The following is a 25,198-nucleotide window of genomic DNA, read 5'->3' on the forward strand; positions in this document are numbered from 1 at the left end:
ACCACCACTAGTTTTGAGAACTATACATGTTTATCAAATCGGTCAAATGGACGACCGAAGAAAACTTGCCACAATCAGGTATGTCAAATACTTGAAAGGGGCCGGGTCAGGAGTTGTAATAATCGTCAGGTATGTATGAGGAGATGCATGAATGTAGAAGAGGCAAAGAATGTTTGCAAAGACAGAGTGGTGTGGCGTTCAATTCTCTCTGCCTACCCCTGCGGAGAAGCGGCGTGATGGTTAGTTAGTTAAAAAATTGATTTTTTCGATCTAATATTTATTCAATACTATCCTGGATTGGTACCTGAAAGGGAGGGCTGATCACTTTTTTTTCATCATGATAACACTGCGTTTATATGATGCAGTGCCCTATGCACCATCGGGTGCGGATGAGAATTTGAAGGATATGTGGGTGGGGTGATAATTTATTTGGTTTTACGGGAATATGGAATGCAAAGGTGAGGAATTTTGTAAAAGTGTATAGTTACGGAATGTTTTTATCAGGTTTTTTTTTATTTATTATTATTTCTAAACCTTAAAATTTTTGTCACTAAACCAAACCCCACCCCCTAAACCACTCCTACAATTATTACTCTACCCACCTCTAATACATGAATTATTGCTTGTTAATTTGTATTTTCACCTATTGATGAAAACATCTGTAGTTCTGGAAACTAGTCATTTTTACATAAACACACTAAGGACGGTATTTTTTACGCCTGCGGACCGCTGGCGACGGCATTTGATGATTGTGTACATATAGTTAAGACCGTAACCTTCCCTTCCCGGCGTTGTGTACCTTGTACACATTGCTTCTAATAAACATCAATATCTCTATAAATATAATAAAAACAAGGTTTAGTTTTTAGGTATTCTTCCATAACATATTTACGCATTGATTTAAAAAATAATATTAATAATAATCAGAATTTATCGGGTACATCGAAGGTATTTTGTGAACATCGGAAACAAATTTGCGTATAAACAGCGCGTGAAGAGTGTGCGGGAACCGCGACACTATATTCGCATCTCACTCTTGCATACTTGCACTGTGCAAGCGTGAGGAGCTCAAAGCTCAATGTTCTCTGGCTTAGCGGCAGTAGCCTTTGGGCTTCCGACAAAAGTGGACCTATGCTTGTTTCGTGAGCGTTACCATATGGTTTTTTAATGATTTCAGCAAATTAGTCTAAATTATTACGATTTTTGACTTCATTTATAATTAATTAAGGGGATTAGCTATGAATGTCTGTATTTTTCCAATCTAAAATCGCTGATTTTTTATTGTGTAGTGACTACCTAACACCGGGACGCGCGTTTTATTTTAGCACCGGAAGGGAAAGGTTAAGGGATTGGTATATAATATTTATATAAAAACATAGTAGTATAATTACTTCTTTTCTGCCTTTGAAATGAGGCTGGCGCAGAAGGTAAACATATTCTTCCCATCCTTAAGCATCAATCTACTGAGCGGATAGAAATACTTTTCCCATCCTTAGTGTGTTAATAAGTTCAAAAGTGGTCTTATACAAGTGTTTTATTTTCATATTTAAATTTATTGAACAAATTCGATGCAATGTATCAAAATTCAGCTATATCGAATCTTGATGCATTTATCGTTTGGTAATTTTCTTATCAGGAACTGAGGAAAATTCAACCAAAGGCGTGGTCCTACTTATCTCTATGTATTCAAACCATTTTTGTCATGTTAGGTTTTGACTAACCATTATTTTTATTCTTTTTTAGTTAAGTAATGTTGTTTCAATGATTAATTATAGAATCTTTCTTCTTCTCTAGCCCTCTGTCCTCAACTGCTGGATATAGGCCTCTTCTGAATCCTTCCATTTACATAAAAAAAGTCAAAAATGGTGAACTGTGCGATTGGTTTTGTTAAATTAGTAGGTGTTTTACTCCTAGACCACGGGACTCGTTTCTTCTTCTTCTTCTTTATGTAGATCCTAGGGATCTGTTTGTGCTTCCGCATGTCGCTCTTGGGATGTCGACTCCCAGCTGTCTTTCCATCTTTTCGGAGGTCTGCCTGGGGGTCTGCGTCCTTCAGGGTTGCCTTGGAGGGCGATACGTGGAAGTCTATCTTCTGACATTCCGTTTATATGTTCCTTCCAGTATCGCCTTCGTTGTCGTCCCCACCTCACGATATCCTCCGTCTTACACATGCTTCGAATGTCGGTATTTCTTACTCGGTCTCGCAATGTGTTTCCGGTTATGGACCGGAGAGTCTTCATTTCGGAGGTTCGAAGTCGAGATTTTGTTCTGGAAGTATCTGCTCTTGCCTTAATCCCATAAGTGGCTATTGGTCGAACACATGTTTTGTATATTTTCATTTTACTTTCTAGTCTCATGTGTTTGTTCCTCCACACCGAGTCTCTGAGGCATCCCGATACAACTGCAGCCTTGTTTATTTGTTTCTGAGTATCACCATATAGATCACTGTAGCTACTGATGTCGACTCCGAGATATTTGAATTTCATCACCTGTTCAACGGTTCTGTTGTTAACGGGACTCGTTTCAATGTACCTTAACCCTAGATAGCTAAACTATATTTGTGGATACATATTAACTAATCATTCATCAGGCGGACTACGCAATTAAAAATGTGAAAATTATCATAAGTATTTATTAAACATAGTAACTGGTTATTAGTACTGTGCGTTGAAAGGAGAGTGAACGCTGGGAACAGAGTGATCTGTAATTCCTTCATTTAACCGAGTGCTACCTTCCCTCCGCCAGGTCCAGCGCTGAAGACCGGGAGCCCGAGAGATTGAGGATTGCCATGCAGCTGCGGAGCTGCTAGACTACACGGAGAGACTAGCCAAACCTGCTCATGGAGGGGCCCAAGAAGCTGCATCCCAGCTCGCTCTACGGGTGAGTTGTAGACTAGATTCCGGGCGGGAAGTTGTCAATCAGCCGATGGCGGATCAACATCCGACTTCTCGCTATACCAAACTATTTCCGGACTGAACCACCCTACTCTCGGGTTATTTTCCGAGAAACTTGCAAAAAAAGTTAACTGGAAAATATGAAATTTTGACTCAATGTTGTATTCAACGTTCTATAAACTGGCAAAATACAGTAAGTAGTTTGAAATGTCATATATATGTGGTTTTAAAAGTAAATTAAACTTTAAGTTTAGTAGCGGGTATTTTATTCTGGCTAAGAGCTTTAAATAACAGGGACTATTCCAATAGGGATTTAGAGTTAACGTTTTTTGCCAGTATACCCATGATATAAAGGCCAAGTCATGTACAATTTAAAAAATTTAGGAATACATAAAAATTTTAATACTGATAAAACGTTAATTAATAATATACTTTTTCAATATACATCACCATTATTATCTATATTCCCGTTAAACAAAGTCCCATTCCTTAACCCCCCCCCCCTCTAGATATTACCCCACCCACCTCTGTGTATACCTAAATATAAAAAAAATGCTCATTTGTTTTTGTAATCACCTGTTAATGAAAACATCTGTAGTTTTCACCTTTCCTTTGTGTATTAAGCAATCAAGATGACACTGCTTCTATACTATACGATTGGGTGCGAATAAGAGTTTACTAAGCGAACGGAGCACTTGATATATTATCCTATTCTGGACTCGTGACCCCACACATTGGTCACGCGTACTCCAAAATAGGCTCTCTCTTTTATATATTACCGTTGGCTATAGTAAAAATGTAACAATCATCCCCAACTGTCCCCCATCACATTACTGGAAGCCACAAAAGTGTTTGACTCTCTTTGTGAATCAAATTGGGGTGCAAGTAATGCTATGTGTAAATAGCTAGAAATAAATATATCATAATGGTTTAAAGCTACTTTTACTTGCAATAGTAAACAAAGAATTGAATAGTCCACTTGCAAACCACGTTATGTTAATTTAAGTTTTTTTAGCCAATTTTTTGAGAGATTTTAGAAAGTAACTGTCGATCAGCATTGCTAGTTTTGCAAGAGTATTGATTTTTCTATTCCATTTTATTCCTAACTTAATGAGTTTTGGCGGATTGTGTTAAATATGGATGTTAATATTTAATAAAAAAAAATTATATATTTTAACGTTTCCAGGAGTGCAATAATTGATGTCCGACTTTCTGTTGGGGAGAGGGTTTTTTTTACATTAAATATGTATTTTTTTTTTAATAAAATCTTTGTATTATGAAGGTAGAAATTATGTAAATGTAATTTAAATAAAAAATAAAGCTCACTATCCCTAGGTTTTATTTTATGACAAAGTTAAATACAAATGCGCTCCCTCAGACGAATGTGTGGAAAATCATTGTATGACAGAATTAAAAACGAAGATATAAGAAAGGAATGTAAGGCTGAACGAGGAATAATTGAAAAGATTAGAAAGAGCTCTTTGCGGTGGTATGGACATGTGGAGCGAATGGATAGCGAGAGAATGACTAAGAAAATATATGTGGCGAATGTGAGAGGGAAAACAGAACGTGGACGACCGAAAAAGACTTGGCACGATCAGATCAATCAGAACCTAAAATCTGGCGGTGTCAAAAGTCTGCGTAATCGGAGGGCATGTATGACTAGATGTATGGATGTGAAGGAGGCGAGGAGTGTATGTCGGGACAGAAGAGTGTGGCGTTCCATCCTCTCTGCCTACCCCTGCGGAGAAACGGCGTGATGGTAGTAGTAGTAGTAGTAGTAGTAAATACAAATATCCACAGATGTCATTACTATACAAATTACATCATTCCACTTCGTCATCAACACTTCGTACGCAGATAGACTTCGACGATACTCCTTTAACCATTAACGTCGATACTCCTTTGAGGAAAATTCGCACCGACGTTCATTCACGTCCATAGTCGGACAGGTCAACATTACATGGTTTGTAAGTGGACTACTCAATTTATATGTTGGTATTGAATAACCTCAAGGTAATATCAATCAAATCAATCGAACCCTTATCCGCACCCCAATGGTGCATAGGGCACTGCATCATATAAACGCTGTGTTATCTTGATCGTTGTTAACACATGAAGGAAAGGTGATCAGCCCTCCGCTTCAGGTACCAGTCCAGGGTAATATTGAATAAATATTACAGTGAAAATATCACCTATATTTATTCGATCCCCCCCCCCCTGGGAATCGAACCCGGTACCTCCAGAACGGTAGCCGAGCGTGCTGACCTATGGAGGCGGACAAAAAAGAACACTTCTTGAAAAAATAACTAATTTTTCAAGAAAATTTAAAACACTTGAATTTTGATTTATGTATTAATTTTTAAATGAAACACAGATTTTTTTGAGTCTACTAAGTTGTATTTTATTAACAAAAATACATAAAAAATTAATATTGTGACAATTGTTTCGCCTAGTTATGGCATTTTCAAACGAATGTCTGACCACTACACTACAGAGGCGGACAAATTAATAAGTGACTGAAAAAATAACAGTTACCCATTAGTCAGACATACCTACAGCGCAGTTACGGAACGCGTGATTAAATCAGTAATTTGTATTCGTTGCACTTCCGCATTATCATCGTCGAATTCTAAAATACTTGTGGTTTTTATCATAAATCGTTATGATGCACGGCCAGTGCGGAATGATAGTACCACACCACACGTCACAATCACAAGTCATAACCACATCCACACTCATCGCCTGACACACTGATAGCTGTTAAATAACACAGACTAACTCACACTGGACACATTAGTCCCGGTGACACAGTAACGCGTTGATGTGATGTGATGTGATGTTTACTTTGACAAGAGTGTGTTGTACAATGCAAGCATTGTGTGAATTGCCCCATTATTATTACTGAAGGTTCTGATTGTTTGAACACCTTTTGCGTACAATGGCTGTTAGTGTGCTCATGGGGAGGTATTTACGTTTTATTTTTTTTTCTTTTATCCAAGCTTAATCTCTGAAAAAGTAAGATATTGGTGACATTTTTAAATGTGTTTTGTTCGGTTGGTAAAAGATGTAACTGTAACATTTTGAGTGCGTCCAAATACTTGTTCACAAATCATTTGTTTGTAAATAAATTAACTGGTCAAGTTATAAGCTGAAATAATAAAATGAAAATGGATGTTTTTTTAGTATTTCTCTAGATTATAATCCAGGATTATATAATTTTATTATTATTTTTAAATCCAAAAATGAATGAATCTAATAAATATATAGTCATTGGTTCGGTAAATGTTTGTCTAAGCGAGTGTTTTTGCCTAGAGATTTACACTAAGACATTACATGAAATTATCTTCTTCTATGCGTATCATGTCAGGTCCCCCTGACATCGACTATCACTTGAGAGTAATCGTCCTTGTCTTGGGCAGCTCTAAACAGCGTCCTAATCCCCGTCCAATCTCGTATATTCCGGAGCCAGGAGATCTGCCTTCTGCCCACACCTCATCGACCTTCTGTTTTGCATTTTTAGCTCCTCTAAGTACGTACTAATTTTAATCCTAAAGAGTGAACTCACTCACAGTTAGAAATTGCTTATAAAACCTGGAATAAAGTTGAAGAATAAAAAGCAGTGTTTCATAAGCCGTAGCTTGATTTCAGTCACTTGAATGGTTCTTCCAAAAAATGTTTTTCTAGTGTTTAAAAAGTATGCGTTTATTAATTTGGTTTGTCCGTTCAGGGGGCGAGCTGAGTTGCAACAGCAGCAAGCGTACGAGCGGAGCAACGGTCATGCCGGTCCTGATGGAGGAGCGGGACAGCAACAGTTACCCCAGCACATGATGCAGGTATATAAACATAGATAGATATACACAGGAGTGGAACATATCCGATGGCATACAGATGACTTTGGGGTAAAAGTCATTACCACTTTATGCGAAAGAAATGGATCAGAAAATTTTCAATCGTTGTAATGTCGATGGTTGCTTCTCGTTGGAAGGGACAAGGTAGAAAGTGAGTTAATTAAAGTCCAGGTGTAATTATTTTATTGTAAAACCTTTATACTGTAAATTGTTATTGAAGTTGTTAAAATGTTATTGTATCTATTGTATGTGATGTATATAATCTAATAATTAAAAAAACAAATAATAATAATAATAAAAAATTATTAACATGATATTACCCTGGACTGGTACCTTAAGTGGAGGGCTGATCGCCCTTCCTTCATGGGTTAGCGGTCAAGATAACACTGCATTAATTACATCTTTTTGCAGTAAACAAAACATTTTGACTCTTTTCATTCTTGATACACTCTGGCATCTCATCGTACATTTACAAACCATTATACATTATACAATTTTGCGGGTAAAAAAATTGGTTACCAAGGTAGAGAACCTTCCCCCATTTGTCGCGTAAAATATAACAATAATTTATAATTTCCATTGCTAATTCCGGCTGCGACAGATAATAATAATTAAAGCCTCCAAACTAAATCAATTAGGCGTGTGTGCGCAGGGCCGGCGACATTTTCTAGATGCGAGATAAGTGGCGGCCGCGCACCGCGCACCGTGTACTACACACTACACGCGGGCACAGAATTGGGGTATCCATCATGCTTGCATTCCTTTGGGCGACATTTTTATGTCTACCGTTTGTAGTACACGCTGTTTCGGACGTAACTATTGTGTATTTTTAAATATATTAATACTGCCCTTACGAGAATGACTTTTTAAAATTTAAGCGCTGTAAAAAATACACTGTCCGCCTCCGTAGTGTAATGGTCAGCACGCTCGGCCACCGTTCTGGAGGTCTCGAGTTCGATTCCCAAGGAGGGTAAAATAAATATAAGTGATTTTTTCACTGTAATATTTATTAAATATTACCATGGACTGGTACCTGAAGCGGAGGGCTTATCACCTTTCCTCCATGTGTAAAACATATTATTATTATATTAACATGTAAGTATTTTGGCTCAACACAGGCCATGTCTAAAGAGCCGTAATACATATAGTAAAAAAAATAATATTTATGTAACTATAAAATAAATAAAAAAAAAAAAAAAATGTGCATATTTGGCTTTGGATAATAAGTTTGCCGGCCACTGCTTTACTTTTATGTACCTTGCAAGTATTCTTGAACTCCCTATTAAGTTCAAATTTCCTAACTAAATTCTTGAAAATTCCTCAATGAAGTTTTGTGTTTTGCCCGACTGGTTTCATGGCATTTTTTCCCGTTTGGCTCAGGGCGGAGACTACCAAGTATCTGGGATACCGGAGCCAGAGTACGGAGGGATGTACCTGCCCCCGTCCACGCAGTACAACCACATGGGACACATGACTGTAGCCAACACACACAAATACCCGCATGTAAGTCCCGCATTATGACCAATTTCAATAATACCTCTCAACCTGGTAACCGGGAAGTTTATTTTTTAATTCCGCAACATACAACGGGCGCCACCTCTTTCACTAGGACCGTCAGGCCCGGAGGATATAATTTCAAACATTTTATTTATGCTTATAATAAATTAAAAGACTATAAATTACAAATTTTTTGGTTTATTTACATATATTGGGTTGATGCAAAAGTAATGACCGTTTTTTATGATCCCGGGTTTAAAAAATATTTTCATAAGTTTTTAATAGTATCTTCTTTTATTATGATTCCATTGTATAAAGGATGCTTTCCCTCTACTTTCTATTCAGTTTTGGCCTGGCCAGAGTACAGTAATAACCCCTTGTATTTTTTCAAAATGTCGTTCGATAAAGTGCATTTACGTCATTGTTTACTTTATGAATTCCGTAAAGACAATACCGCGAGTGTGGCAACCAAAAACATTTGTGAAGTGTATGGAGCAGATGTCATCAAAGTTCGACAGGTACGAAGATGGTTTGCAAAATTCCGATCTGGAGTTTTTTCACTCATTGATAAACCACGTACCGGGCGGCCATTGAAGTCTGATGACGACGAATTAAAAGTCATAATTGACACCAATCCACGTCTAACTATCAGGGAGATTATGTCAATGATGGGAGTCAACCAAACAATCGCATTAAGACATTTGAAGCGCATGGAAATGGTTTCGCGGTACGACGTTTGGATACCTCATCAATTGTCGGCTGCCAATTTATTGGATCGTGTTTCAACGCGCGTTGCTTTGAGTGCGAGACAAAAACATGAACCTTTTTTGCATCGTTTGGTGACGGGAGATGAGAAATGGGTCGTGTACAACAACGTGACAAGAAAAAGACATTGGACTATACCTGGACAAGCCCCATTAACAACTTCGAAGGCCGAAATCCATAAAAAAAAGTTATACTTTGTGTTTGGTGGAATAATAAGGGTATTGTGTATTTTGAACTCTTGGAACACGATAAGACAAGTACAGCAGAACGATATTGTCAGCAATTATCCAAATTGAACATGGTCCTTCAAAAGGATAGACCAGAATTGGTAAACAGAAAAGGGGCAGCGTTTCATCACGACAACGCGCGACCACATGTGGCTATGATGACCCAACACAAGCTAAATGAGTTCAATTGGGATGTTATCAAGCATCCACTGTATTCTCCAGATCTTGCTCTTTCTGATTTTTATTTATTCCGATCACTGCAAAAAAAATTTAATGATGAAAAAAATTATTCAATAGAGCAGGTAAAAATATCCCTTACTTCATTTTTCGCATTAAAATCCACGGAATTTTATTCTACTGGTATTAATAAGTTGATAGAAAGATGGGAGAAGGTTATTAGAACTGATGGAAATTATATAATTTATTAAATAAATAATACACAAGAAAAAAAAATTAAAAAAAATATATGTAAAAAACGGTCAAAACTTTTGCATCAACCCAATAAATCACAAAGGAAAATACAAAATTACTAACAAATAGAAATGAATCTTTGTTGTTGGAAAATATAGATCAAAGTATGTATAGTATATATGCACCAACATATATTTCAAGGAAGTATTTATATGTCCTACCTGTACCCGATATTGTTTACGTTTGACGTATTTATACGTCCTGCCCAGTTAACAGGTTAACACTTTTCGCGGGTGTTTTTTACACCTGCGGACCGCTGGCAATAGGCGAAAACAAAAGTCCTGTGTGAATTTCTTCAATATTCTATTTTAAATCACTATATCGTAGTCGTACAGGAAAAAGTGACCAACTACCAAAACGTAAAATGTTCAAGAAGGCCATTTAAGGCACTACTGCTTGGCAAGAAAATAAACACCAATGCAGTTAGACATTTTTAACTATACAATATATTATACTTCCAAGTTTAAAATCCTTTGGGATTTTTTCAGGGCAATATTAAGCTAGTAAGATATCAAATAGTCAATGATCACGTTTTTGTAAAACAATGCACTTGGTCACTTTCTCCTGTATGACTACGTTATCTTCGAAAATAATTAATATAATTTAATAAAAAGTTCTGAAACACTGCAATGCAATTATAAATATTTATTATGGTCCGTCTATCTGTACTTGCCTACACCTGTTTTTATGAAATATGCCCGAAATCTCTTGCCTGAATTCTCATAAGAGTTGAGTCGGTGCAGAACATAAATTTGTTTCATGCTTTAGCCTCATAAAACCCTAGTTTCAGGAATTGAATTATTAGAATAACAGAATATGTTTTCTAAATTACTTATTTGCTAATCTTCAAACGCATTGCATATCAAGTGCAATATAGGTCCTTTTGTTGAAATCCCGATGTACACAAAAGACTCAAAATATAAAAAGAAGACGTACATTGCGATTTGATAATTATGTACATATAGTTAAGTGTAGTTAATGGTCAGCACGGTCGGCTACCGTTCTGGAGGTCCCGGCTTCGATTCCCAGGGGGGGTCAAATAAATATAAGTGATTTTTTCACTGTAATATTTATTCAATATTACCCTGGACTGGTACCTGAAGCGGAGGGCTGATCACCTTTCCTTCATGTGTAAACGATCAACATAACACTGCGTTCATATGAAGCAGTGCCCTATGCACTATTGGGGTGCAGATAAAAGTTTTATTATTATTTATTATAGTTTAGACCTTAACAAAGAGATTGGTATATAATATTCATATAAAAACATTGGATAATTCCTCTTTTCTGCCTTTGAAATGAGGCCGGCGCAGAAGGTAAAAATACCCTTCTCGGCGTTAAGCATCAATCCGCCTAACACGTAGAAATACCTTTCCCGTCCGAAGTGTGTTAATACTCCAACTCGAAGAGATCCGATAGATATTGGGTGGTTGTTTGCAGATGATGGGTGACGCGGGGGGCTACCAGCCACACTACCAGACGTACTCTCACTACGGAAGCAACCCCTACGGAGCGGCTCCCCAGTACCTGCCTGAGGCGTCTCCCCAGATGGCCCAGTACATGGGACAGGTAATAGTAATAATAACTTGGATAATTTTTATAGAGCCATTTTCGTAAAACACTACCTCAAGCGCGCTTACAATGACCTGAATAATAAATAATAGGTTAACCTTTCCGGGAGTACAAAAATTGATGTCCGATTTTCTCTGGGGAGTGGGTTCTTTTATTTTTTATTAAATCGATGTATAACGAAGATAATGCACAAATAATAATAAAAAAACACCTATTTGTAATATTTTCCAATTATGACAAAATTACACACAAATTTCCACAGATGTCATTGCTATACAAGTTACATCATACTAACTGACCGATGGACTTCGACGTACATTAACGTCGATACTCCTTTAAGGAAAATTCGCACCGACGTTCATTTACGTCCATACTCCCGGAAAGGTTAAATAACAAATAATAATAATAATAAATTTGGATAATTTATAAAGCGCCCTTTTTGTAAAATACTACCTCAAGGGCGCTTAAAATGACCTGGATAATAAATAATAGTAATAATAAATTTGGATAATATATATATCCTACCTCAAGGGCGCTTGACTGAATGATGATAATAATGATAAAAAAATAAACGTCATCAATTGATCTCTGGACGTCGTGTGGGTGTCTAAAATGGGGAAAAGATAAGCTGGAAAATTGTCTTGCCAAACGCCTTTCTCTCAATCCTCTTGCTCTTGTCGCCACATTCCGACATGATGGTTTTGACATGAATAACAACAAAAGTATGTAAGCAATGAGTTTCAAATGACTTTGTCCGCAGGAATATGTGGAAAGAGCGAGATCGCCGAGTTCGCGCAGCGCCTCCCCACCCCCGGGGCTCATGGGGCCCCGCCTGCTGCCCCCTTCACCCAACCCGCATCTGCAGATGCACCCCACCAGGTAACAATAATAATAATAATAATAATAATTTGGATAATTTATATAGCTTAATTTTTTTAAATACTACCTCAAGGGCACATATACAGACTCGGATAATAATACAATGATTGAATAATTCTCAGTTCAAATGAGTCTAATTTTTACACAGTGTAATGAAGGAATGGAGTTATGAATCATTTATCATATTGCTTAGAGGGACTTTTATTCTTTCAGTCAGCATGTATACTATAGCGACCGTATCGATCATGGGTGGCCAACCTGCGGCCCGTGGGCCCACTTACGTGCACCCTTACGTTTTGTACAAAAATTATATTTTAAGAAATAAATTCATTTGCGTTAAATGTTACCTGGGTTTAAAGAAAATTAAGTTGCGGGCTATTGATAATTGGGCCTTAAAGCATAAAAGTGCTTAAATAAAAGAAAATGATAATTTGAAAAATATCGATAATCTCCAGCCCTGATGTACGTATAACATAATATTAGGGCTGGTAAATAATATCAGGGCTAAAATATATTATAATAAATGTACCAAGTTGTAAACCTCTTGTCTGGCGCAGGTACGAGGATGTGGAGAGCGTGAGCCGGCTGGCGATGCCCCCGGAGCACTACTGCGGCGCACCCTCCCCGCGGCCCTCGCTGGCCGACCAGTACGGCGGCGGCAGCACGGGCGGCGCCCCCCGGCCCGAGGGGGACCCCGCCATGTACCCCTACCAGCCCTACCAGATGATGCCCATCGCCTTCAAGGTGAGCCTTGCCTTCTTTCCCATTTTCTCATCGCTCGCGTTGGCTTACTTTGTGCCAATTTTAGTAGTCGAAATTGGAGCCGTTCAAAGATTTAGCTTGAGTTGTTTTGGGCCGCTCATAAATCACTTTCTTCAAACCCTCATCCGCACCCAATTGTGCATAGGGCACTGCATTATATAAACACAGTGTTATCTTGATCGTTAACTCTTACCACTCTGTAGGCCAGACCTTCTGGCCCGTATGATTCTAGTAGGCAGCTCCGTGAGCCACAATGACTGGCCCGGCGCAGGTATAACTTTAATCACAGATTTCTCTATCACCCAAGTATATTCTACCAAAAAATATTTCAGATAAATACAGTTAATATTAATTAACACTTTAGTTACAGCAATGTTTTGATAAAACTGTATCTTGAGGCGGGCGACATTAGACAGCTGTCCGGAAATATAAAATATGTCAGTGAACTTCATATTTTGAACTTGAGGTTGAACTCGAAAACAATACAAAAACGGTTAAATGGTCTCTAACGTCTCAAAATAAAATCATGTTAGTCCACAAATCACAAAAGTAAAAAAAAATGTTAAAAACACTAATAAAATATTAGAAAATAACAACACAGTTTGACAACTGCCGAAAACTCAAAATCTGCGAATAAAAAATGATTTATGGGCTTTCCCCACACGCGTTTATTGCTTTGTAAGTACCAACTGCCGACTTAAGTAAAGGACAATGATCTTTGTATTTTATTTCATTTTAGGACAAAGAAAAAAACGCACCGTCTGTATCCATTGTTTAAAGTTAATTTGTATCATTTCCTTCAAAACAGATTACGACCATTAGCTATGTTTGGAACCAGTAAATATCAGTATTATTTTTTATATTACAACGATATCTATCCACTACACAACAAAAGCAAAAAGGCCAAGAGATTAGAAGTTTATGACGTGTTTTTTGTATACTAAATTGAAGGTAGCCGAAATGCACAAAAATGTGCACCCCGCCACCACACAAGGTTTCTGAAACGCACAAATATGTGCACACCGTACACAATGTGTTAACATGGTCCTACGAATTGCCAGACAGAGTGTCCCAAAATTGGGGAACCAAAATATTTATTTTAATGGTAGAAAAATGTCGCATTTTTTTTTATCAGAGTAGCTGGTCAGTTATGAGAAAAAATGTTCAGAGTGGAAAAGGTTAACACATGAAGGAAAAGTGATCAGTCCTCCGCTTCAGGTACCAGTCCAGGGTAATATTTAATAAATATAAGAGTGAAAAAAAAACACTTATATTTATTTGACCCCTGCCCCTGGGAATCGAACCCGGACCTCCAGAACGGTAGCCGAGTGTGCTGGCCATTACACTATGGAGGCGGACAAAAAAGAACACTTCTTGAAAAAAGAACTAATTTTTCGAGAAAATTTAAAACACTTGAATTTTGATTTATGTATTAATTTTTAAATCAAACACAGATTTTTTGAGTCTACTAAGTTGTATTTTATTAACAAAAACACAAAAAATATAAAAGAATAATATCGTGACAATTGTTTCGCCTAGTTATGGCATTTTCAAACGAATGTCTACCTAGGCGAAACAATTGTCACAATATTAATTTTTTAAGTGTTTTTGTTAATAAAATACAACTTAGTAGACTCAAAAAATCTGTGTTGGATTATTTTTTTTTTTACATAAATTAAAATGGAGTTCTACAAATTAAACGCCAAATCAATAAATATTTAATATTTTGGCCCATATTTGTGCTATTGTCATAATTTGTGTTGAGAATGTCGATGTGATGTGACAACTTATGACCATACGATGTATATTTATTTAAAGATTTGATTCAATCATCAAAATCAAATATGGGTATTGACTGTATGTTTTTTTTCTTCTAGGATTCCCAGAACGGCTTGAGTCTGGGCAGTGCTGGCGGTCAGTCCATGTACGGAGATGAAGAGGAACTACAGAAACAGATGGCTGGTATGACTATGGGTAAGGAGTCACCTTCTGATATTTATTTAATATTTACAACATATAATATAATTTACAGCAGATAAATATTTACAACATGTTGGGTGTGTCCAAATCCTTGCTCCCAAATCTGGGTCTCTCCATTTAGGAATTATTTTGGCATTTTGACATATCGCTCACTCCTTTCAACAACGTCATATATCAAAAACTTGAGGTTTCAGATCATTTTTACAGTTTAAAAATATAATAATAATAATAGTAAAACCCTTATCAGCACCCCAATGGTGCATAGGGCACTGCTTCATATGAACACGGTGTTATCTTGATCGTTTACACACGAAGGAAAGGTGATCAGCCCTCCGCTTCAGGTACCAGTCTAGGGTAATATTGAATAAATATTACAGTGAAAAAATCACTTATATTTATTTGACCCCCCCCCCCCCCGGGAATCGAACCCGGGACCTCCAGAACGGTAACCGAGCGTGCTGACCATTACACTACGGAGGCGGACTAAATATCAACAGAACTGAGTATTAATAGAACTAAGATATTTATTAAGTTTTTACGTTCATTCTAACACATTTTCCAATTTGATGCTTTATACGCAAAGCAATATGTATACTTTACATCAATGAAACTCTAATTTTGATATTTATACAAAAAGTTATGAGGGTTTTTCTATTCGAAATAAAAAATGTTTAAAAAGTGAACAAAAATACCCCTTTAATTGTTATGCTTTAAACTATTCAAACTGATATATGGAATTTAAAAAAATGTTTATTTAGTACATAAAACACCTTAAAGCATCTTTAAAAAATATTTGTTATTTAATTAGAATAGCATTAATATTTTTTACATTATTTTTTGACATCTCATCAAAGATGAAGAAGAATATGAATGTCTGGGCATTTACGGGGCTGACGACCGTCATAGGCTGGTTTAAGTGATGACTTTACACACTTGTAACATTCACCAATTCTACCCATTATGGACAACTACACTTCTCAAATTCTTGGAAGCTCTATATATATGAACCAATTTTAAACATTATTCTTGAATCACTAGAACTTCACTAGAGACATCTATTGGTGAGATGAAAAGTAGCTTTTTATTGAGCAGAAACTCTTTTATTAGTATGTGAGGTCCGAATCCTGGATTATAATCACACACAGGAGAAACGCCAGAAAATATCATTTTTATTATTTAAGCTTATAATTTGACCATATAATTTATTTACAACATTTTGAGTGTGTCCAAATAATATATTATTAGATTAAAACCAATATTTTTAGCTTTTCCACTTTATTTTTATTTGACCAGCGACCGGGTTTCATCGTTACCGACCAGTCTGATGATGTCGGTAACGACGAAACCCGGTCGCTGGTCAAATAAAAATAAAGTGGAAAAGCTAAAAATATTGGTTTTAATCTAATAATATATTAAAAATGCAATTCCATCTAAAAGTGTCAGTGGATAATATAAATCTATTAAAAAATGTGTCCAAATACAAAACAAACAAAACATACATTTTGTGAACAAGTATTTGGACACACTGAAAATGTAAATATTTTTTATGACTGCCTTTATCACGCTATTTATTCGTTTTGGCATGGATTTGTATAGCTTACTCAAAAATTCTCCACAAATTTCTTCATATCTTCCTTTTACCGCTGGCCTAGAACATTCAACATTCGAAAACACAGTGCAAAATGCAAAAACACATCCTTGTGTTTTTGATTCATAATGTCTTTAAATATGAGGAGGTATGCGCTAAAAAAAGCGCTTTGTGTTGACATTGCATTATTTTACGAGTCTAAAAGAGCACCTGTGTCAGTCACATCTAAACAGTAAAAAATGGCACATATGTACTTTATTGATGTTTTTTTTTAGCTTATTCAGACATTTCTGCAAACACTGCATGAGATACATGTCTTTAATATTTCCCACACATGGGTTGCTTCGAATCAGTCTGATGTGCAAGTCCATCAAGTTTGCACGTGGTACAATTATTTTAATTCTATAAATATTTACTGTGTGTACGAAAAATGTCCCATCCTTCAAATAGGGCACTTGGTAAAGATTTTTTTTTAAATGGGAATTGCATTTATTATTTGCTTCATTTATTATGTAAAAAGTTTTTAGATCATTAAATAGATTTTTGTTTCATCTGACAAAAAAGATGTTTTATTTTAATCTGTGTTGGGAACAGGATGGATAATCTAGTGTGGGCCAATGAGGAACGTCTCGGCATTTGCTCATTGCTGAGAGCAAACCATGTAAAACTCCCCAGGAGAAGCCGGACTGTTGGTAGTTTTCAACAGACCTTCCGTTCCACTAGAAGAGGGTTCGGCATTTTGTGTCCTAGCTTGGTTTATAGCACCAATGTCCTTCACTAGACAGTTCCTTATGAACTAGCTCGGATCTGATGTTGGATAGGCTCCTGCAACGCTCTGCTGTTGTCCTTGAAAGCTGAAAAGCAGGTGAGGGACATCTCGATGTGTCTCATCATCACAGCTGTCACTTGGTAATGTTGCACACAATTTGATTAATTATTTGAATTTTGATGACTAATTGATTGATCTTGCAGGTATGCTCAGTGGCGGAGGTGAGGCCCCCAGATTGCAGTGGAGGGACCCCAACCTTCCGGAAGTCATCGGATTCCTGGACTCCCCGAGCCCGGTGGTGAAGGCCAACGCGGCCGCCTACCTCCAGCATCTGTGCTACATGGACGATCCCAACAAGCAGAAGACGAGAAACTTGGGTGAGCTTATTGATTTAATCTTTTTCTTTTTCTTTGTCAGCTGTCTCTCCACTGCTGGATGTAAGCCTCTTCTCTCATTTGGGCTTTTTCAATCGACCTATCTTTTCTGGGGCCGGCCTATTCCTCTCTTCATGTCCCATGGTTTCCACCGCAAAACTTTGGATGCCCACCTGTCCATTCCCTGTCTCGCAACATGACCGCCTTTTGGCATTCCAGTCTGGCAATGCGATCTATTACATAATCAACCTTTGATTTCAGTATTACTGTAATATATTACAGTAATACCCCACTTAACGCCACCACTATTTACGCTGTTTCGCTATAATGCTGTTTTATAATGCGGTTTAGTGGTTTAAATAAAATAATGCAATCTTTTACTCGGGGATTTTCTAATATTTCTTCGATCGCATGTACGGTGTGTCGACTCGCAATCAGTTTTTACCGTTTAGGTCGTATGTAAGGTGTGTGCATTCCCAATTAGATTACATATGTATGCTATGTGGTTAGGTATTGGAAGATTATAAGTAAAAGATTGTTAGTTCTTTGACCTTGGTTTATTATAAAAATTATCGAAAAAACATGAACATTTATCTTTTTTATATAAAATAAAAAATGCGAAAAAATAATTCATTTAGATTTTCAAGTCAAACGAAATGAAGAGTGATTGTTAACATGCTTCTTCTACGCCTCATTGAAATATGGACTATAATTGGTTATCAGGTGGAATACCGCCCCTGGTGCGCCTGCTGTCCCACGAGGACCCCATGGTCTGCCGGAACGCCTGCGGGGCGCTCAGGAACCTGTCCTACGGCCGGCAGAACGACGAGAACAAGAGGGCCATACGTCAAGCCAACGGCATCCCCGCCCTCACCGCGCTGCTGTGCCGAACCCACGACCTCGAGGTAACCACTTTGTTCTTCTGACGTCGACCATCACTCGAAGCAATTGTCCTTGTCTTGGGCATTTCGCTCACTCCTTTCAACAACGTCAAATATCAAAAATCGCCAGTTTTTAGTTGTGCATATTTTCGGAATGCCATGAAAATGTACTATGTATATCCCAGCAAAAGTGGCATATTTTTTTAATGTTACATTTACACGCTACAGGGAAGAAAGTGTTGTATTTGCATTTTGAAGAAAAGGTATTGTTTAATTATTTTTTTTAAATATACTAAATATTTTTCAAATGGAGAAAAAACATTCAGGTTTAACCTAAAAAGATCTGTTGCACAGTAAAAAGTTCAAAAATTGGCTTGATATTTATTTTTAATACATTGTATTATATTTTTAAACTTCAAAAACGTTCTCCTGAAAAATCAAGTTTTTTGATTTATGACATTCTTGAAAGGAGTGAGCAATATATCAAAAAACTTGATTTTTCAGGAGATCGTTTTTAAAGTTTTAAAATATAATGAAATGTATTAAAAATAAATATCGAGCCACTTATTGAACTTTTTACTGTGCAACAGATCTTTTTAGGTAAAACCTGAAGGTTTTTTCTCCATTTGAATAATATTTAGTTTTTTTAAAAAATAATTAAACAATACATTTTCTTCAAAATGCAAAAACAACACTTTCTGCCCTGTGGCGGGTAAATATTAAGTTAAAAATATGCCGCTTTTGCTAGGTAGGATATAGTGCATTTTCTGGGCATTCGGAAAGCATGCACAACTGAAAATTGTCGATTTTTGATATATGACGTTGTTGAAAGGAGTGAGCGATTTGTCCTAGACACCATTACTTTTCTGAAATACCTACAAATACGCTAATTTGGTGTGTCTGGGTTATAAAACTATCCTAGAAATCATTCTTCTCCTGTTCCTGTCATGTCAGGTCCCCCTGACGTCGACTATCACTTGAGAGTAATTATCCTTCTTGACTTGGGCAGCTCTAAACAGCGCCTCGACGGTCCCGATCCCCGTTCAATCTTGTTTATTCTGGAGTCAGGAGATTTGCCTTCTGCACTGCTTCAATAATAATACCCTTAGTAATAATTTCGAATCATTTATTCAGCAGTCACTTTGTGGTAAAATCTATCCATTCTCAATTAAGTTTTACTTAGTAAATACCGATATTTCTTAAAATCTATGGTGACACGTGCTTCGATGCATTCCGCATTATTTTCAGATATGATGTCTGAAAATTATGCGAAATGCATGGATACACATCGGCTGTCCAAAATTAAAACACAGTAAGGGACATTTTTTGTAGTACGTTTTTTTTTGCATTTTTGGACTTAGTAGAATCTACTTAATCCAAAAATGCAAAAAAAAACGTACTACAAAAAAATGTCCCTTACTGTGTTTTGAGTTTGGACAGCTGACATGTCACAATAGATTTTAAGAAATAGTGGTATTTAATAAGTAAAACTTTAATTAAAAATGGATAGATAGAAGTTACTCCGGAGTCAATTAATGAAAACTTATTGTGAAAGGAAATATTAAAAACTAAAATCAAATATTTTCTTGATACATATATTATTTTATATTACCAATTATTATATGACCATCTAGTAGCCTAATACGCTATCACTAGTAAACACCACATTACTAAGGAAGACTTAAATGAAAAAATACAACAATTGTTTGGCAATATGATAATGAATGTCCGCCTGCAGGTAAAGGAGCTGGTCACCGGCGTGGTGTGGAACATGTCTTCGTGCGAGGACCTGAAGCAGCACATCATCGAGGAGGGGGCGCACGTCATCGTGTCGCAGGTCATCATCCCGCACTCCGGCTGGCACGCCACCAGCCCCGGGGAGACCTACTGGTCCACAGGTACGCGTGTCAACCGGCCGTGGCAAATCCACTGTTTAACACATCGACTGTCAGTGTCAATCACCAGTAGCTGACACAAGGCATTTCAATTGCGTCTTGTTGGTCACCGGAGGCTGAAATTTTGTACCTTATATTGTCAATATAAGGTACAAAGTGTATTTTGTACCCTATATTGTCAATATAAGGTACAAAGCGTCAGAATTCGGGAGCCGACGAGACGCAACTAAAATGCTTTGTGTTGGCCGCCAGTGTCTGAAACTGGCAGTCAACGTGTTAAAGTGTAGCTTACTTACTTCAGCCTTCTCCTTGTGTCCAGTATTGAACAAAGACCTCCCTCTTGGACTTCCACAGGCGTCTGTTGGACACCCACTTTCTTAATGTCATCGGACCATCTTGTCTGGGACCTACCCACGCTTCTCCCCCTCTCGTCTCTTTGAGTTGTAAAGTACCTACCTGACCACATTAGCGTCCGCTGTATGGTACAAGGACCCAGGAGTAGCTAGAAAGCGATACAATCAGTCTGAATAAATGAGTATATTAGCGTTCACTGTATGGTATATAGACCCAGGACTGGCTAGGAAATAAAGACTTGTAAAGTACCTACTGACCGAGTGATTGGTTGCAGTGTTCCGCAACGCGTCGGGCGTGCTGCGCAACGTGAGCTCGGCGGGCGCGGCGGCGCGCGTGCGTCTGCGCGCGCTGCCCGGGCTGGCGGAGGCGCTGCTGCACGCCGTGCGCACGGCCCTCGCGCAGGCCTCCATCGGCAGCAAGATCGTGGAGAACTGCGTGTGCACGCTGCGCAACCTGTCCTACCGCTGCCAGGAGGTGGTGGACCCGCACTACGACCGGCGGCCCGAGCCTGGCCAGGCGCGCGCCTCTGCCAGCTCCTCCAAGGGTGAGTCCCCTCATACTCTCTCCTTCTAGCCCTCAGTGGCGCATAGGGGGCTGGCTGCATTATGTCTCCTTCTAGTCCTTGTCCACACCCAATGGGGCATAGGGGGCTGGCTGGACTATGTCTCCTAGCCCTTGTCCCCACCCAATGGCGCATAGGGGGCTGGCTGCATTATGTCTCCTTCTAGCCCTCGTCTGCACCCAATGGCGCATAGGGGGCTGGCTGTATTATGTCTCCTTCTAGCCCTCGTCCGCACCTTTATGTAGAAGCAGTGTTATTATCTTTGAACATTGAATACACCAAGGAAGACATCAAAGAAGGAAACTCAAGTGGTAATGGGCAGGACGTGTTGCAAGACAGGACCCCACAAGATAAACGCCTAAAATTTTGAGATGGAGACCCTAGGAAAATAAAAGAGGCATCGGACGACCTCAATAAAGATTGCCGTTGTGGGGGGTAGAAACTGGCTGCAAACAGCAACAGACTATCTTTTTTGAGGTCTTCCGACGCCTCTTTTACTCTTCCAAAGTCTCCATCTCAGAATTTCAGGGGTCCATCTTGTGGGGTCCTATCTTGCAACATGTCCCGCCCATTGCCATTTGTGTCTTGCCACGCGATCTACAAAATCCGCGAAAACGACTAATTTTGAATAATAATAAGGAAAATATCAAGGAAAAACGTCATCAATTGGGTGAGTCTTAAGTTTTGTAATATTTCCAGGAGACAACCTGGGCTGCTTTGGCGGCAGCAAGAAGAAGAAGGAGGGCCAGTCGGGGGCCTCGTCGGCCTCCACCAGCCCCCACGGGCGGGGCTCCGGGGACACGGTGGAGCCGCCCAGCGAGGAGGCGCCCCCGCCGCAGCAGATCCCCAAGGGGACGGAGCTCCTCTGGAGTCCCGAGGTGAGCCCACACTAGAGAGATGATCGCATATCATGGGAATCTTCTTCTTGATGTACCTTGTTAGGTTCCCCCGTAGTTGGCGATCACTGATGCCAAAGGCTTCGCGATCCTGCGCCGTCCGGAACAACTCCTCCAGTCCTCTCATCCCGGTCCAGTCGCGGATGTTGCGAAGCCACGATGTTCGCTTTCTGCCAGATCCTTGGCGTCTTTCTATTATCATGGGAATAGTGCTCATTAACATATTGACTGCCAATGTCAGCCACCTGTTGTCGACATAAGGCATTTCAATAGCGTCTCCGGCCACCGGAGGCTATAAATAAGGTAAGGTATAAGACACTTTGTACCTTATATTGTCAATATAAATTAATATAAGGTACCTAATATAGATTTATATTGACAATATAAGGTACAAAGATTAGGTATAAGACACTTTGTACCTTATATTGATTTATATTGACAATATAAGGTACAAAGTGTCTTATACCTTATCTTTGTACCTTATATTGTCAATATAAATCAATATTAGGTACAAAGTGTCAGCCTGTAGTGCCCGCAATTGAAATGCCTTGTGTCGGCTACCGGTGGCTGACATTGACGGTCAATATTGTGACGAAACAGTTTGTAAAGTATACATTGAAAGCTCACAACCACTATATGCAAGATCAAAGATATTCGCTAGGTGGGGAAGACAATAAAGGAGACAATGGTATGCGTGTGTGAGGAGAATGGAACCATCCAGACTCCCCTACATTGCACTGCACGGCCAACCTCTAGGCAGATCACCAAAGAGGATAGATTAACAGCTGGCAATCGATATCGCAGGAGGCTCATTCATCTCAGAAACAGGCCACAAGCCTACACCAAGAAGAACAGGAAGACTTAATTGTATAAGATACATTTTTCACATTATTTTTTGACATCTCATCAAAGGTGAAGAAGGATATGGAAGTCTGGGCATTTACGGGGCTGACGACCATCATCTCACCAATAGATGTCTCTAGTGAAGTTCTAGTGATTCAAGAATAATGTTTCAAAATTGGTTCATATATACATATAGAACTTCCAAGAATTTGAGTAGTGTGGTTGTCAATAATGGGTAGAATTGGTGAATGTTACACGTGTGTAAAGTGATCACTTAAACCAGCCTATGATGGTCGTCAGCCACGTAAATGCCCAGACTTCCATATTCTTCTTCATCTTTGATGAGATGTCAAAAAATAATATGAAAATAACTCCTGTAATTGGAGATAATCCAGATTTTGTGAACAAGTATTTGGACACACTCAAAATGCTGTAAATTTATCTTAGACTAATGTGTGTATAACCCTGCCAAAAAGAATGGAATTTACTGCAGTGAATTTTTTTATGCAGATTAATGTGTATGATAACCCTGTCAAGAAGAATGTATTTTATTGTACTAAGTAATTTATTGTAGACCAGTGTGTTACCCTACTAGTATTTGGACACACTCAAAATGTTGTACATTTTTCACTGTCGCAAACAGAGAAAACCCTTGTATGTGGATGTTTACATACCAATCACCGTGCTGGTATTCCTCAGGTTGTCCCGCTGTACATGGCGCTGCTGCAGAGCTGTTCCAATCCGGAGACCCTCGAGGCAGCGGCGGGCGCCCTCCAGAACCTGGCGGCTTGCTACTGGGAACCCAGCATCGACATCCGGGCCGCTGTCAGGAAGGAGAAAGGTATGATAAATTTCGTCATTTCATAACCAGCTAACGATATTTTACAGTGAACTCCCATATAAAGTACACTCATATAGTCAAACAGGGGTAAACCAGTAAAACCTCCAATTCATTCAAACCTCCATCCGCACCCGATGGTTAAGCGCAGTGTTATCTTGATCATTAATTAACTCATGAAGGAAAGGTGATCAGCCCTCCGCTTCAGGTACCAGTCCAGGATAGTATTGAATAAAAAAAATACCTATATTTATTTGATCCCCTCTGGGAATCGAACCTGGGACCTCCAGTACGGTAGCCAAGCGTGCACTATGATATTTATTCAAATGTTACCCTGGATTGGTACCTCAAGCGGGGGGATGATCACCGTTCCTTCACGTGTTAACGATCGAGATAACACTGCGTTTATATGATGCAATGCCCTATGCACCATCGGGTGCAAGAAGAAGAAAAAGTTAGCGGAGAACAGCATAGGACAACTCAGACTAGCTCAGCTGTCCAAACTTAAAACTCAGTAAGGGACATTTTTTTTGTAGTATGTTTTTTTTGCATTTTTGGACTAAGTAGATTCTACTTAATTGTTGGGTAATATATCCAAAATTAAACAAGGTTTATTTGGTTGAATTCTACATTTATTTATGTATATCTTAATACGTGACGCGTTTCGTCTTCTTAGGACATTAACAAACACTCAAACATTATCAAACAAAAGGAGTGTTTGATAATGTCCTAAGAAGACGAAACGCGTCACGTATTAACATATACATAAATAAATGTAGAATTCAACCAAATAAATCTTGTTTAATTTTGGATATATTACCCAACAATTCAATATGGAATTCTACCAACTGTCTGCAGTTACATAAAAAAAATAGATTCTACTTAGTCCAAAAATGAAAAAAAATGTACTACAAAAAAAAAGTCCCTTACTGTGTTTTGAGTTTGGACAGCCAAGCCATACCCGTGGCTTTTGGGAGTAAGAGCCTCGTGAGTAAATATGAAATGATACAAAGATGAGGATTGTGTTGTGTCCAGGGCTGCCGATCCTGGTGGAGCTGCTGCGGATGGAGGTGGACCGGGTGGTGTGCGCGGTGGCCACGGCCCTCAGGAACCTGGCCATCGACCAGCGCAACAAGGAGCTCATCGGCAAATACGCCATGCGGGACCTCGTGCAGAAGCTGCCCGGCGGCAACCCGCAGCATGATCAGGTACGCACTCTCCCCCCATCGTTCATGCTATTTCACATATCGCTCACTCCTTTCAAGAACGTCATAAATCAAAAAACTTGATTTTTCAGGAG

The 25,198-nt window shown here is 38.6% G+C and overlaps 1 protein-coding gene across 1 annotated transcript in view; it reads left to right on the top strand.

The window, feature by feature from the left end:
• The window catches only part of p120ctn (adherens junction protein p120), a 45,882-nt gene that overhangs the window by 8,286 nt on the left and 12,398 nt on the right, over positions 1–25,198 (top strand). Inside the window, exons 2-15 of the mRNA XM_088267349.1 lie at positions 2,746–2,880; positions 6,625–6,730; positions 8,126–8,248; positions 11,146–11,274; positions 12,038–12,156; positions 12,714–12,900; positions 14,796–14,892; positions 17,459–17,632; positions 18,353–18,534; positions 20,249–20,408; positions 21,034–21,303; positions 22,021–22,199; positions 23,760–23,901; positions 24,934–25,106. Of these exons, the coding sequence (XP_088123475.1) occupies positions 2,840–2,880; positions 6,625–6,730; positions 8,126–8,248; positions 11,146–11,274; positions 12,038–12,156; positions 12,714–12,900; positions 14,796–14,892; positions 17,459–17,632; positions 18,353–18,534; positions 20,249–20,408; positions 21,034–21,303; positions 22,021–22,199; positions 23,760–23,901; positions 24,934–25,106 (2,082 nt within the window). The 5' untranslated portion in view covers positions 2,746–2,839. The remainder of the gene's footprint in view (positions 1–2,745; positions 2,881–6,624; positions 6,731–8,125; positions 8,249–11,145; positions 11,275–12,037; positions 12,157–12,713; positions 12,901–14,795; positions 14,893–17,458; positions 17,633–18,352; positions 18,535–20,248; positions 20,409–21,033; positions 21,304–22,020; positions 22,200–23,759; positions 23,902–24,933; positions 25,107–25,198) is intronic.

This window comes from Brachycentrus maculatus, unplaced genomic scaffold, assembly GCF_059751285.1.
Source record: "Brachycentrus maculatus isolate JH-2025_06_01 unplaced genomic scaffold, ASM5975128v1 h1tg000293l, whole genome shotgun sequence".
NCBI classification, from domain to species: Eukaryota; Metazoa; Arthropoda; class Insecta; order Trichoptera; family Brachycentridae; genus Brachycentrus; species Brachycentrus maculatus.